The sequence below is a fragment of the Primulina eburnea genome, chromosome 12 (genome assembly GCF_022965805.1).
Source record: "Primulina eburnea isolate SZY01 chromosome 12, ASM2296580v1, whole genome shotgun sequence".
In the NCBI taxonomy this organism is placed as follows: Eukaryota; Viridiplantae; Streptophyta; class Magnoliopsida; order Lamiales; family Gesneriaceae; genus Primulina; species Primulina eburnea.
The window spans coordinates 5,672,783-5,686,937 of NC_133112.1; the positions used below are offsets into that span (position 1 = coordinate 5,672,783).

General features: G+C 29.2%; 1 protein-coding gene across 3 annotated transcripts; it reads left to right on the forward strand.

The window, feature by feature from the left end:
- The first annotated feature begins 1,035 nt into the window (after positions 1–1,035).
- LOC140808371 (uncharacterized) lies at positions 1,036–6,485 on the forward strand. Of its 3 annotated transcripts, XM_073165475.1 has the most exons (6): positions 1,036–1,159; positions 3,143–3,464; positions 3,993–4,482; positions 4,889–5,202; positions 5,479–5,847; positions 6,108–6,485. In XM_073165475.1, the coding sequence occupies exons 2-5, from the start codon at positions 3,162–3,164 to the stop codon at positions 5,824–5,826; spliced, it is 1,455 nt and encodes a 484-aa protein (XP_073021576.1). In that variant the 5' UTR covers positions 1,036–1,159; positions 3,143–3,161; the 3' UTR covers positions 5,827–5,847; positions 6,108–6,485. The 3 variants fall into 3 exon arrangements, with proteins under 3 accessions (XP_073021576.1, XP_073021578.1, XP_073021577.1); XM_073165477.1 differs by lacking the exon at positions 6,108–6,485 and having other exon boundaries at positions 3,993–4,476; positions 5,479–6,091; XM_073165476.1 differs by lacking the exon at positions 6,108–6,485 and having other exon boundaries at positions 1,067–1,269; positions 5,479–6,092.
- The last annotated feature ends 7,670 nt before the right edge of the window (positions 6,486–14,155 follow it).

Consider the following 14,155-nt stretch of genomic DNA (forward strand, 5'->3'; position numbering starts at 1 on the left):
TAGGTGAAAACTTAAATTCCACGAAGAGTTCATGTGCTTAGATCTAATTAAATTCAAATAGAGATAATTGGACAGTTAGATTTAAATATGTTTATTAACTCGAGGAATCGTTTAATAAATAAATTGAGGATTTCATCGTGATTGTCAAAAATTAAATAATTAATTGAATTTTAAATGTGCCAACATAGTAGAGTTTGGTACCGTTGTGTCTTACTTTTTTATTTGAATTCGAATATCTCCTTGATCTTTGAATCCATCGGTTTTAATTACAGTTAATTTATTTAATAATTTATATTAATAATCCATATATCATCTTTTTATTTATTTGGTCTAACTTAAGTTAAGTGATAAAAATTCTAGTAATTAAATATTAATCTCTGTTAGGATCGATACTTGAGCTCATCATCCATTTAATATAATTGACATAGTTTGTTACAAGATTTATTCTTAACCAAAATCATCGGTCAATGACCCAAAAAAATAACACCACTTAATTTTTAATAGTTGAATACTCTGGCAACAAGTATGATAAAAAATAAAATAAAAACTAAGATTTTAAGTTAAGTAAAAAACACAAAGAATTAAAAATTCAATTTTTACTCAATCAATTAATAATTTTTCTTTAAATTTTAAGTACTATTAATTTTAATTTACGGAGTTTATTTAAAAAATTTCTCCTTAATTTTATTAATATAGTAATGAATTTTAAATAAATACAAACTCATATATATATATATATGTAAATAAATGATTTATCTTTAAAATAATTAAGTTTATTTACTAATATATATTTTAAAAATTATTTCAAACTGAATCATATTATGTATGTCAATTAATTATTAATTCAAATAAATTAATAAAAAATAATATCTTATAATTAGATATAAAATCATAAATTTTTATAAAAATATTATAAAATTTAAGAAATTCACATAAATATATTAATAAAATAATAAAAATATATCAAATTAACAAAATCCAATTACTGAAAAATTCATTACAAATCATCAAAATTTTAGATTAAATACCACCTTAGTGTGGAGGATATTACAATAAAATAAGAGAGGGTAAACAAGCCCTAGCCGCTGGTCATCATCTTTCTTCTTCTTCACTCTCTGCTACACATCGTCACCGGTCTCCTCTCTCTCGCGCTCTTCAGGTGTAAATCCGTGTCCTTCTTCTATCTACTCTATTCGTATCCCTGTAATTGTTCAGTGGAATGGCACTTTTTTGATTGTTCAAGTTCGAATCCTAAACAATAATTTGAAGGTTTAGTTCGTTAATCCTACCTCCAAAATTCGTGATCGATTTTTTGCGCCTCATTCTTATCTTGCATACCATCACAACATTTACATTTATGGGGCGGTAGTTTAACTTCTATTTTGCGAATTTTGGTATTTTTGTTCTTGCATTTATTCTTTTTTTGTGGGTTCTGAATAATTACGCTTATGGTCTTGGTGGATAGGCTGAGCCAGAACTGGTGATAGTCATGCTTGTTAATTTGATTTTTCTCGTTTTAGTAGGATGCATCTTGGTGGTCTTACAGTGCCTGTTCGTTTATTAAAAGCAAATAAAGTATGGATTAAGGGCTGATATATACTCATTCCATGCCTATGCATATTTTTAGCTAAATACCCCAACTGTTTATTGTTCCCACAAATCATCCAACATCATGCTATACCCAATGCACATTAGAAGGATGGAACTTAGATTTCTATTTGCATTTTTTGCTATCTGCTCGGTCTGAACAAAGTTGAAGAAATTTTCGGAAAATACGTTTTGAAGATATTTATAGCTGTTATTATTATGTAATCTGTAGTGAATGCAGTTTGACTTGGTAATCATTTCAATTTGAGCTTGTAAAATTGATTAACAGTAGGATAAAAACTTGTAATCAGAGTAGTTTTATTAACAGACAACAGTCAGTATGAAATTGTACACGCAAATCTTGTATTTTTCTTCTGTTGTCTCTTGCGAATGATTGTTTCTGTTAAATGAAATGAAGTGAGAAATTGACTCCTATTTAACCCCAAATATAATTTATTCATCTCCCTCGAATTCTGTTAATTTACGGAGTTCAATCAGATCAAAGTGCTAAATAGAGGATCAAGTATATATTAAAAACTCTACTTACCCATGCCTTAAATCCATTTGACAAATTGAGTTCTGTGCTGATGTAATATCATTATTATATTTGTAGCAAAGCTAGATCAAATGAATGTTAATTTGAGTGGTTCTTGAATATCCATTGCCATGACAGTTTGATTTCTACCAACGAATGATAAATGAGTGTTAGTATGACATGTATATATCATGTTGTTCTGTTGATGCTAATTACATTTTGGTGCTAATAGTTTGGATTTCATGCTGTCTTGTCTGTTTTCTTGTTCCTTGCAAATAAAAGTGATGGAGAACTATCAGTGTACCAATCCTTTAAAAATATTGAAGATATAATATATGAAAACCATCTCAAGTAACTCTGTTTTTATCCTGCTGGTTTTCTATGGTGAAATTGCTGTTCTTGAAAATATTTTTTGATTAAGCACCCCTAATTATAGCTGTGGGAAGTGAATTTCCTGCAAATGCTGATAGTCCAATGTCTTATTGTCAGTTTTAAACTGTCAAACACAATGTACAAAAAAATTGCTTATGATTCTAAACCATTTTAATGCATTGTTTTGCTAAGCATAATGGGTGTATTAGTGTATAATAACCTACTCTCTTGTTGCCAGAACATTGACATTTGGTAGTTGCATTCCAGGCTTATGCATCCTATTTACTTTATGAAAATTTTCTTCATGAGGCTGATGCCTTTGTGATTTTGAACTGGTAGTATATGGTTATCACCTATTAAGTTTCCAAGTTCTGGTAATTCAGAAGATCAAATCACGTTCAAGCTTTTCCTAATTAAATTTCATCGATCTTTTGGAAATAAGAAATTTTGATTGATTATATATATATATATCTCCCTGGAGGTTCTCTAAATACATAGTTATGTGTCAATTGTGATCATGCTTTGAAGTTGATGTAGTTATTTAGTCTGGATTTCTTGTGATAGGGATGCTACATAATTTCTGTGTATGCCAACTAGCAATTTAGCTTACCTGATTACATTTTATGCTTCTTCTTTTTGTTGAAGCAGTTAATTTTACCAATCTGAGATGACCAGTAGAGAAAACATAGACGTGGATGACGACTTTAGTGAAATATACAAAGCATATACTGGTCCTCTGGGATCTAATGCAAACAATGCACCAGACAATACGACAACAAGAAAACGATCTTGTGCAGGTTCTGATGAAGAAGAAGGATCCCGCGATCCAAATGCCGTCCCAACAGATTTTACTAGCCGGGAAGCAAAGGTTTGGGAGGCTAAATCTAAAGCTACTGAGAAGAACTGGAAGAAAAGGAAAGAGGAAGAAATGATCTGTAAAATATGTGGTGAATCAGGCCACTTCACGCAGGTTCTTTTTAGTCCTTTGTTTTAAGTTTTTAAAATTTTATTTTTACATGCCTAAATTTGGTGCAAGGATGAATTGGAAGCCAGGTTGCCCCCCCTTTTCTCCACTCCCTTAAGGATTCCGTAGTCTGTATATAGCATTTAACATTACTGTACAGGAGACTCCTGCTCCCAAGTTTTTAGGTGGTTTTTTTTTCTAAATTTGAGAAGGTTAAGAAGGTGGTGTCTAATTTTGTTTTTCAATTATTAAACAGCCAAGATTGTTAAAAAACAGCTGGTATATATATGTGTGTGTATTTATTTATTTTTAAATATAAAGGTGTAGGGGCGTGGGCATTTTCTTAACCTAATTTGACTTTCTATTTTTGCATCCTAATTTGACTTTCTACATGGATGTTCTCCAAGCATAACATATTTTATCAAGTGAATTATTTCTCCGTGTTTGCATAGGAGTCCATGACAGTGCATGCTTTTGGGTAAGATTGCCCTGTTTTGTGATTGTTTTATGTTTGGTAAATCATGCTGTTTTTAGGGCTGCCCATCTACTCTCGGAGCTAATCGCAAGTCTCAAGATTTCTTTGAAAGGGTTCCTGCAAGAGATCCTCATGTCAAAGCATTATTCTCTGAAAAGGTGGTGAATAAAATCGAGAAGGATATTGGTTGTAAAATCAAAATAGAAGAAAAATTTATTATTATTAGCGGCAAGGATAGGCTAATCTTGAAAAAAGGTGTTGACACAGTTCATAAAATTAAAGAAGAGGGAGAACATAAGGATATTCATAAATTCCCTGAAGAGGCTGAGCACAAAGTTTCTTCTGGTTCCCCTATTTCCTGGTTCAGGTCACCTGAACGTAGAAGTCCCGTTACCTCTCGATTAGGAAGAACTGATTCCTTAAAGTCTCATCCAAGCCCTCATAATTCAGCACATAACCCACACAAGTATGGAAGACCGGACAAATTTGTGGAAGACCGTGTTCGTGATGATTTGCTGAAATTATCGAGTGGTTCTCCCCAAGGTAAAAGTAGATTTTAATTTGCCAGAGCTTTTGAATAGCACTATATCAGCCTTAGTTCTTTGGTTCGGAGTTCCTGTCTGAGCCTCTCATCTGACAGTATTCTTACGTATGTTGTCCCATTTGTCTAGTGTACCTTTTCCATTAATACTTCTAGTTGCTTATCCATTTTTTTTTGCAGCAAGAGGTAAGTTTTACACTCAAGCCTTCTGTTTGATTCTGAAATAACATTGGTGGTGGTTCTGAAATGAAAGGTTGGACTCTCCAAATGAATTTTTTTAATTGAAAGCTGTCAAGTCTCATCTTGCTTCAGATGGATTCACTAAGAGAATTTTAGATAGTGTGTCATGATAAAGCTGCCAACATTGTTAGAGATCTTGAATGAAGTGCTTAATACAGTCTTCCTTTGGTGAAGCTTCTGGTAATGATGGAGGTAGAGGTAGAGGTCGAGATCGAGCTAGCCGTTCAAAGTCTCCTGCACGTCCATCTTTCATCGGAAACACCTATAATTCAATTGATAGTCACAGTCAGAATAAAGGTGTCTATCAGACGGATGGATGGAATCTTGACAAGAGTGAAGCTGACGACCTAAAATTGAGTCATAACGTTGACCACTCTTCCTTTCCTAGAACATTAGAAGAATTAGAATTTCAATACAAAAGGGAGGCAATGGATCTTGCTAGACTCCGCGACAAAGAAGAAGATGAGGAAAATTACAGCCATCGCGAGGTTTGTTTTACATCATTATGCTTCTGTGTCGAAGTCATTCAATTTGTTGTTTACTAGAACATGTTGAGTAATACATCAATCTCAACTTATTAGTATCAGTCGGAGTTTCATCTTGTTTAATTTGGAAAATATCTGGATGCTATCTTGTTCTATGTGCTGATACCCTTTGGGCCGCAAAAAATATTCTTTTGTTGAATCGTTCTTTGGGTTTGTTTCAATTTTCCGCAAAACATATTTCTTTTATTGAATCGTTGTTTGGTTTTCTTTCAATTTAAGACTGTTAGGGAAATTAGGGAGAGTTACATAAAAAATGTGGCTGTGCTAAAGGATACACACGCAAAAATCTGGGAAGAGTTTCTTCACCTAGAAGGTCAAAGGAGACAGCAACGAGCACTTCATCGTGTCCCAGTTTCTGGGTTTGGTGGTTACAAACAACCAAGCTATCAAGGTTTTGATAATTCAACTGGTAATCTTCATCATGCTGGAGCCAGTGTACCAATGGACTCAAGGGGCAGGTCCCAAATTGCTATGGAAAGTTATCCTACTTCTAGACCTCCTGACACTTATGTTGAAGTTCAGCGTCACAGGCGTGATGATTTTGGGAAAGCCTATAATCGATACTAAATTGGTTGATTAAAATTGTTGGTGAGTTGTCTTATCCCTAGTCATTCTACCAATGTCTGCAACCATTTCAGCAGGATTTAGAATTTATTTACCTGAGAATATTGTTTTGTCAGATATGAGACAGGCCGGTATCCCCTAGTGGGAATACAAGAGTTCTGTATTGTAGACATTAGTATATACAAGGGCTTTTCCATCTTTAGAGTGGGAGGCAGAATTTGTAAATGTGATTTACATATTTTTCTACATCTATGTAGTCTAAATTATCAATTAAAAATTTTCAGGATCTTCGCTACAAGTAATTGCGTAGGGAGCCCTCATTATAGGTAAGTTATATCCATCATGTTCTCAGCTCCGGAAGACTTGTGCTACTGTTTGCTGATGTGAAACTGTTATCTATTACCTCTAATGTGCAAGAATTCATTGGAGAAAGGTCTCTTCGTTGTGGCCTGTCACTCCATGGATTTTCGATGTTTTAATATTCACATGCTTCGATTCGAAGAAATCGAACCTCGTTGGCAGCGATGATGGCTATGTTTCTTATTATTTTCTTTTTTTTTCGTGTTGTTTCTTGGTTGGTCTTGCTTCTATATGTGACAGCGGAGAAGCTGGTTTTTGTTCCTACCTTTCGAAATGAATAGTACTCTAGATTGGTTTCTCAAGATATTTTGCTACAAATTCAAGAGATGGTTACGGCTCCAAACTTGAAAATAAAATACTTATTTGAAGACGAATAGATACCAACTCGAGCACAGCAGGCATCTAAAATTAAAATCGAATTTGAAGCTAAAAGCTAATTTAAAAAAAAAACTCTTAGAGCAAGAAAGGTCCTATATATGATATTTGAGTGTCAATTCTTTGAGATTAGTACTTATATATAATATTGGATTGCACAAACAAGTATAAGAAAAGTTGATATTAATATAGTTTTTTCTAATTTTTACACTCAAAATCTTGTCTTTTGAACCATATTTAAATAATTGATACTGAAATATCACATACCAGTATTATATTTCAATGTTTTGTATCGATTTTCATCCATGAAAAAATATGAAGCTCCAATGAGTGCATAATTTTTTTGTGTGAACCAGAGAGTACATAATATGATTCATCAAATTTATTTTGGATATGATATAAATTTGGGAGCGATGGTGCAAATTGATCGGTTTTTTTTCCATAAAACAGTCTAGTTGGATTTTTTTTAAAAGCAATTTTTCAAATAAAATTAGATTCCTAATTTTTGCGGTCTATTTATTTATCAAGAACAACAAACTATTTGCCAAACAGATAAACGAGAATCATATATAGAAAGGAAGGAAAAAAACAGATCAATGAGTCCAAAGGACACACACACACACACACAAAACTATACACACACACACACACACACACACACACACAGATATATATATATATATATATATATATATATATATATATATATATATATATGGCGTTGTGCTGGCGCCTAGCGGTTTTTTTTATTCTTTTTATTTTTTTAAAAAATCTTTTTATTTATTTATTTAACAGAATCACGACAAACGCTCAAAATCACAGAATCCACATAAAAAAATTCTTTTTATTTTTTGTCATTCACGCACAAAAAATCCGAAATCGAATTTTTTGTCATTACGAGACAGATATTTTATTTGGGTTATTAATGAAAAATATTACTTTTTATTGTGAATATCGGTAAAATTGACCAGTCTCACAGATAAAAATTTGTGAGATCGTTTCACAAGAGATATATTCATAAAATTTATATCATTATTTTTATTATATTATGCTCAGAATATATTTGACATTGACAAATATAGAAAGTACGGAAATTACGTCGGAGACTAAGTTGGATTATCATTAATTAAATAACTCGTGCACTGCATTCAATTTCCTTTAAATAAATTCTCTCGGAATCAGTGCATTACATATTACTCTAACCTTTTATTTTACTCCTAATTATTTATTTACTTTATTCATAATTATAGAATTCTGGTTCAAGAAAAATCCTCATTAGATTAAAAGAGTGTGTTTAACAAAAATATATTATCAAAGTTGATAATATATATATACTTATATACTATTATAAATATATTAGTTTGAATTGTGAATTTACTTGGTTATCCTTTTCTAACTATTACTTAATTAATATTTACTTGGTTATCCTTTTCCAACTATTACTTAATTAATGTCTTATTTATTTATCTAGGTGACTTTTCAATTTTCTTATCTTATAACCTAAATTTTTTAATTAATACATTTTATTTTACTATGCATTATTTCACATACTATGCATTATTTCACGTCAATATATTTTATAAGCTTTATAATAAAAAATGGTTCGGATTTAATTTTTTTAAACTTCAAGTTACATGAACATATAAATTTTTGGTTAGTGGTTCGGATTTAATTTTTAAAACTTCAAGTTAAAAAAACATATATATTTTAAACCTAAAAATAGTTCAAACTTTATTTTTTAAACTTCAAGTTAAAGGAACATATATATATATATATATATATATATATATATATATATATATATATATATATATATATATATATATATATATATATATATATATATATAAATATTTTGTTAACAATTTAGAACTTAATTTTTTAAACTTTAAGTTTAAAAAAACATATATGTTTTATAAATAAAAATAATTCAAACTTTATTTTTAAACTTCGATTTAAATGAACATATAAATTTATGGTTAGTAAATTTTAAGTTACATGAACATATAAATTTTTGGTTAGCGGTTCAGATTTAATTTTTTAAACTTTAATTTAAAAAACACATATATGTTTTATAAATAAAAATAGTTCAAACTTTATTTTTTAAACTTCAATTTAAATGAACATATAAATTTATGGTTAGTAAAGTTCAAGTTACATGTAAATATAAATTTTTGGTTAGCGGTTCGGAATTAATTTTTTAAAACTTCAAATTAAAAAAAAAACATATATATTTTATAACTAAAAACTAGTTCAAACTTTATTTTTTAAACTTCAAGTGAAATGAACATATAAATTTATGGTTAATATTTTTTAAACCTAAAATATAATTTCTATTTTTTTAATATATTTTCTATGTTTTATAACCAAAAATGGTTCGAATTTAATTTTTTAAACTTCAAGTTACATGAACATATAAAATTTTTGTTAGCAGTTCGGACTTAATTTTTTAAACTTCAAGTTAAATAAATTTTTTTTAGTGATTCGAACTTAATTTTTTAAACTTCAAATTAAAAAAACGTATATGTTTTATAACTAAAAATAGTTCAAATTTTATTTTTAAACTTCAATTTAAATGAACATATAAATATATGGTTATTATTTTTTAACCTACAATATATTTTTTATTTTTTAAATATATTTTCTATGTTTTTTTAAACTTCAAAAACATAAACATATAAATTTTTTGTTAGCGGTTCGGATTTAATTTTTAAAACTTCAAGTTAAAAAAACATATATGTTTTATATCTAAAAATAGTTCAAACTTTATTTTTTAAACTTCAAGTTAAATGAACATATATATAAATTTATGGTTAGTATTTTTTAAACCTACAATAAATTTTTCTATTTTTTAATATATTTTCTATGTTTTATAACCAAAAATGGTAATGACTTAATTTTTTAAATTTCAAGTTACGTGAACATATAAATTTTTTGTTAGCAGTTCAGACTTAATTTTTCAAACTTCAAATTAAATAAAAATATATGTTTTATAACCAAAAATAATTTAAAATGTATTTATTAAACTTCAAGTTCAATAAACATATACATTTGTGGTTAGTATTTTTTAAACATATAATATATTTTCTATTTTTTTTAACAAAAAATGATTCATACTTAACTTTTTTAGTTTAAAGTTAAATGAATATATAAATATGTCATTATCTCATTTATATGTATCTATAACACTCATCCATACATTTTTGGTGATCTAAAATTTGATTTGCATATGTTTCAATATATAAATTTAGCTTAAATAAATATTTGTTGATGCTTTATTTTATTTGAAATAATTGTGAGGTCATCACGATGTAAATAATTTTAGTTCTTTATTTTTTCTAATAATAATAATAATAATAATAATATATTGTGATTTCACCGAATTATTAAAGTGAATATACTCATATAATTGCTCTAAAATTTGTTGATTTGACTGATTTATATATTATTAATGTATGTTCTTAATTTTTTAAATTTAAGTTAAATGAACATATTAATTTTTAGTTAGAGGTTCATATTTAATTTTTTAAACTTCAAGTTAAATAAAGTTAATTTATTTAATTGATAGATTGATACATCATTATGCATTATTTTCCCAATTATATGTTAATAATTGATATATTTTTAATTTAAATTAGTTTATTTATTTATTTAATTGATACGTTAATAATTGATATAATTTTAATTTAATTTAGTTTATTTTTTATTTATGTTGGAAACGAAATTCCGGCGTTTGACAAAAGATTAACCAACTGATTCTAGCAACTGAATTGGACTAACTGATTGACGAAACTGAACACGTCATCAGTCAACTGATCGCTTCAACTAAAGTCTATTTCATCGTCAACTGATCTTTATTAGCTGATCTCTCAGCTGTACACGTCATCAATTGAAAGCGACAACCGACAAATAGTACAACCATCTGCAACTGGTAGTGGCTCGCCGAATTTCAGAAATGAACAGTGTACTATTGTCAGGATATATCGACGTGGCAATCAACGGTTAGAATATTCAAATATCTTTAATGTTACCGTTGAAAGGGAAGCCTATAAATAGTCGAAGGCAGCAGCTGAAGATATATCGCATTCTCAGTTATCTTACTTGCTGTTACGCTGCAAAAATATCCGCTCACATTCAGAAATCAAGCTCACGCTTATCAGTTTTATCAGTAGTATTCTAGACTACGCTCTTGAGCTTTCATAGCACTTTGTAATCGATTGATTAGAATTTCTAAGTTGTACTAAGATCAGTTACGATCTGTAAAAGTGTTGTATACTAAGACTTTCAGTATTGGCAAAGTGATAAGTCCAAACTGAAGTGGGTCAGTACACTGATTTGTATTTGATCAAAGTCTTTTAGTGAAAATCCTATCTGCGTGATAGAAGGGGTGACGTAGGAGTTATTCAAGTCTCCGAACATCCAGAAACAAATTGTGTTGTTATTACTCTCAGTTATCATTTTCAATTAGATACTCTATCTTTCAGTCAGTTAGTTTTCCGCAACTGTTTATTCAGTTTAACTGATTGTTGTTGACCGAAAAGATATTTTAGATTCAGTTTGTAATACAACTGAAATCAGTTTGTCGAAAAATTAATTTAATTGAGCAGTGTTTATTCAACCCCTCTTCTAAACACTATTCACCCGATTCACCGATCCTATCAATTTAATTGATACATAACTATTCATTATTTCAAATAAAATTGAATGCTATTAATATTTCTTACATATTTTTTTATTATGCATTCTTTCACATAAAAAAGTATGCTATTATTAATATTTTTTAAAGGTATATTTTCTATGTTTCATAACAAAAAATAGTTCAAACTTAATTTTTTAAACTTCAAGCCAAATAAAAATATACGTTTTATAAGCAAAAATGGTTCGAACTGTATTTTTTAAATTTCAAGTTAAATGAACATATAAATTTGTGGTTAGTGGTTCAGAGAATAAAATATAAATCAAACAAAGAGAAGAAAATTTTTTTTTCTGTTATATATTTTATTTATTCAGCAATGGGCCTTTTATAGGCAAATACACATATGAAAAAAACCATAAAAATAGCAACAATATTTGACCACTAAACCATGAAATAACAAATATGCTAATATAATTATTTTCTGTAATACTTTGTTAATAATAAACAATGACTAACAGAATTTATTTGACAAGACAGATAACTAAGTACTTCGACAAACCTTTAACAATTCAATAATATCTCCCTTAAACCGATAAGGTATACATCGGCTTATAAGAACATCATCCCTCAAATTTGTTTTGTAGTATGCTAATACCAAGTAGCTCCCTTAGTTTATGAAATGCAGGCAGTTTCAGGGATTTGGGAAACATGTCAGCTACTTGGTTTTCATTTTTGCAATAGATGAGATATGTTTCATTCTTTGTGAGGTCACTTAAAATTGATATTTCACATCAATGAGATTGCTTCTTCCATGGAGGACTAGATTCTTTGATAGTTTTATGGCTAAACTATTATCATAATAAATTGCAAAAGGATCATGATTCTTGAATTTAAGCTCTTCAAGAATTTTTCTCCACCAAATAGCTTGACATGCACGTGAAGTTGATGCAACAAATTTAGCTTCAATGGTTGATAAAGTAACAATTGATTGTTTCTTCGAAGTGCATGGAATAACCGCTTGATCTAAGAAAAAAAATCATATCTTTAAGTTCTTTTTCTATCATCTCGATCTCCTTCCTGATTGTTCTCCTTTCTTATAGTAGAGACCGAGTTCTTGTGTTCGTTGTCGGCATAATAAAATCCTCTTAACAGCTTAAAAATGCATTCTGTAGGATTCTCAATGTATCTGCTTATGAGACTGAAAGAATACATAATATCCGACATTGTTGCTGTCAAATACATTAAGCTTCTAACAATTTGCTTGTAAACTGTGTTGTCAATTTTCTTTCCTTCACAAATTTTTGTTAGCTTCAAACCATAGTCTATGGGAGTACTTGCAGAATTGCATTTCTTCATATTAAATCTGCACAAAACTTTTTGAACACGTTGTGAAATAAAAATCTCATAAGTAGATTGAACTAATTCATACCAAGAAAATGATGCATCTTGCCAAGATCCTACATATCAAACTCAACCATCATGGACTTCTTAAATTTTTCAAACATGACACTATCATTTTCAGATAATATAAGATCATTAACATATAAACAAACAATGAGATTTTTCATTCATCTTCAATTTTGTACAAAGTTTATACTCATATGGACTTTTTGAAAACATACCTTAAAAAATAAGTCTCAATTTGACTATACTAAGCTCGTGGGACTTGCTTTAGCTCATACAAAGTTTTTTTCAATTTATACACTTTATGCTCATTTCCAACTTAATATAACAAGGAGGTCGATGAATACATATATGTTCTTCTAAGTCTCCATGTAAGAACGTCAATTTCGTAGCCAAATAGAAGATAGACCATGAATATTGTGCTACTACGACAATTACCAATCTGATCGTATCATGTCTTGCAACTGAGCAAATATTTCTTTATAACCGACTCCAAACTCTTGTTTGTAATCTTTTGCTACCAACGGTGCCTTGAATTTTTCGGCTTTCCATTTTCTTTCAATTTACTCTTGTAAATCTACTTCACACATCGTTTTTTGACCTTTTGGTAGCTCGATGAGTTCCCAAGTTTTATTTTTATCGATGGATGTGATTTCAGCATCCATTGCCTTCTGCTATTTTGATTCTTTGACACCTTCTTCGAAAGCTACTGGATCACAATATGAAAATAGAGCAAAATGAACAAATTAATCTTCAATTTGGTTATTACCAGTTACCTCATAATTTGTCATCCATGTTAGCTCTTTTTCTAAATCGTTGAGATCTTTGTTCATTTTCTGTCTCATTCACTGAAATATGTTGATTGATTATTGATTGTTGCTTGTACTCTACAGATTATGCCTTCTCCAAAAGATGCTGAATTTCTTCTCCATTTTCTCCATCAAAATCAGCTTGAATTGGTTGTTAAACAGTATTTTCATCAACGAAAAACTACTGAACATCATGAATATTTTTGACATTGGGATAACTGCATCTACCGATTATCGTGTTAGTATATATTTGGTTCAACTTTGAACACAATTCTTTTTCTGTGCATATATTTTACCTTGTTGACTTGTAACTCAACTGAGTTGAGATAAAGCGATTGTATTTTGTTAGCTCAAACCAATAATACCGAAAGTTTTAATAGGTATTCATTCACCCCCTCTAAACATCTAGCCGGTCCTAACAACATATGAGATTGAGTACATGCTGATAGTCATAGACTAAAAAACGAAAGCTAGAGAAATCCACCATTCATTGTTGCAATTGCAATTATTAAATAACAAAAGGACACTTGGTTATTGTATGTTGTTGAATTAGTCAAATATAATTGACATAGTATATTGATAAAATAATGAATTCCTTCAAAAGCATTGCTTAAGAATTGATATGTGCATTAACCGATATTTGAACAGTTGTTCATTAATTATTTTAATTTTAATTATTTAAATTATGTTTGTTTCATCCTTTTATTTTAATTTCAATTTAGTTTATCAATTTATTCAAGTTTTTGTT

What these genes read in the sequence shown, in the direction of transcription:
- LOC140808371 (XM_073165475.1), top strand. Translation starts at nt 3,162, where the DNA reads ATGACCAGTAGAGAAAACATAGACGTGGATGACGACTTTAGTGAAATA. An exon ending in AATCAGGCCACTTCACGCAG is followed by an intron (nt 3,465 to 3,992) that starts GTTCTTTTTAGT and finishes TGCTGTTTTTAG; the next exon opens with GGCTGCCCATCTACTCTCGG. An exon ending in TGGTTCTCCCCAAGGTAAAA is followed by an intron (nt 4,483 to 4,888) that starts GTAGATTTTAAT and finishes CCTTTGGTGAAG; the next exon opens with CTTCTGGTAATGATGGAGGT.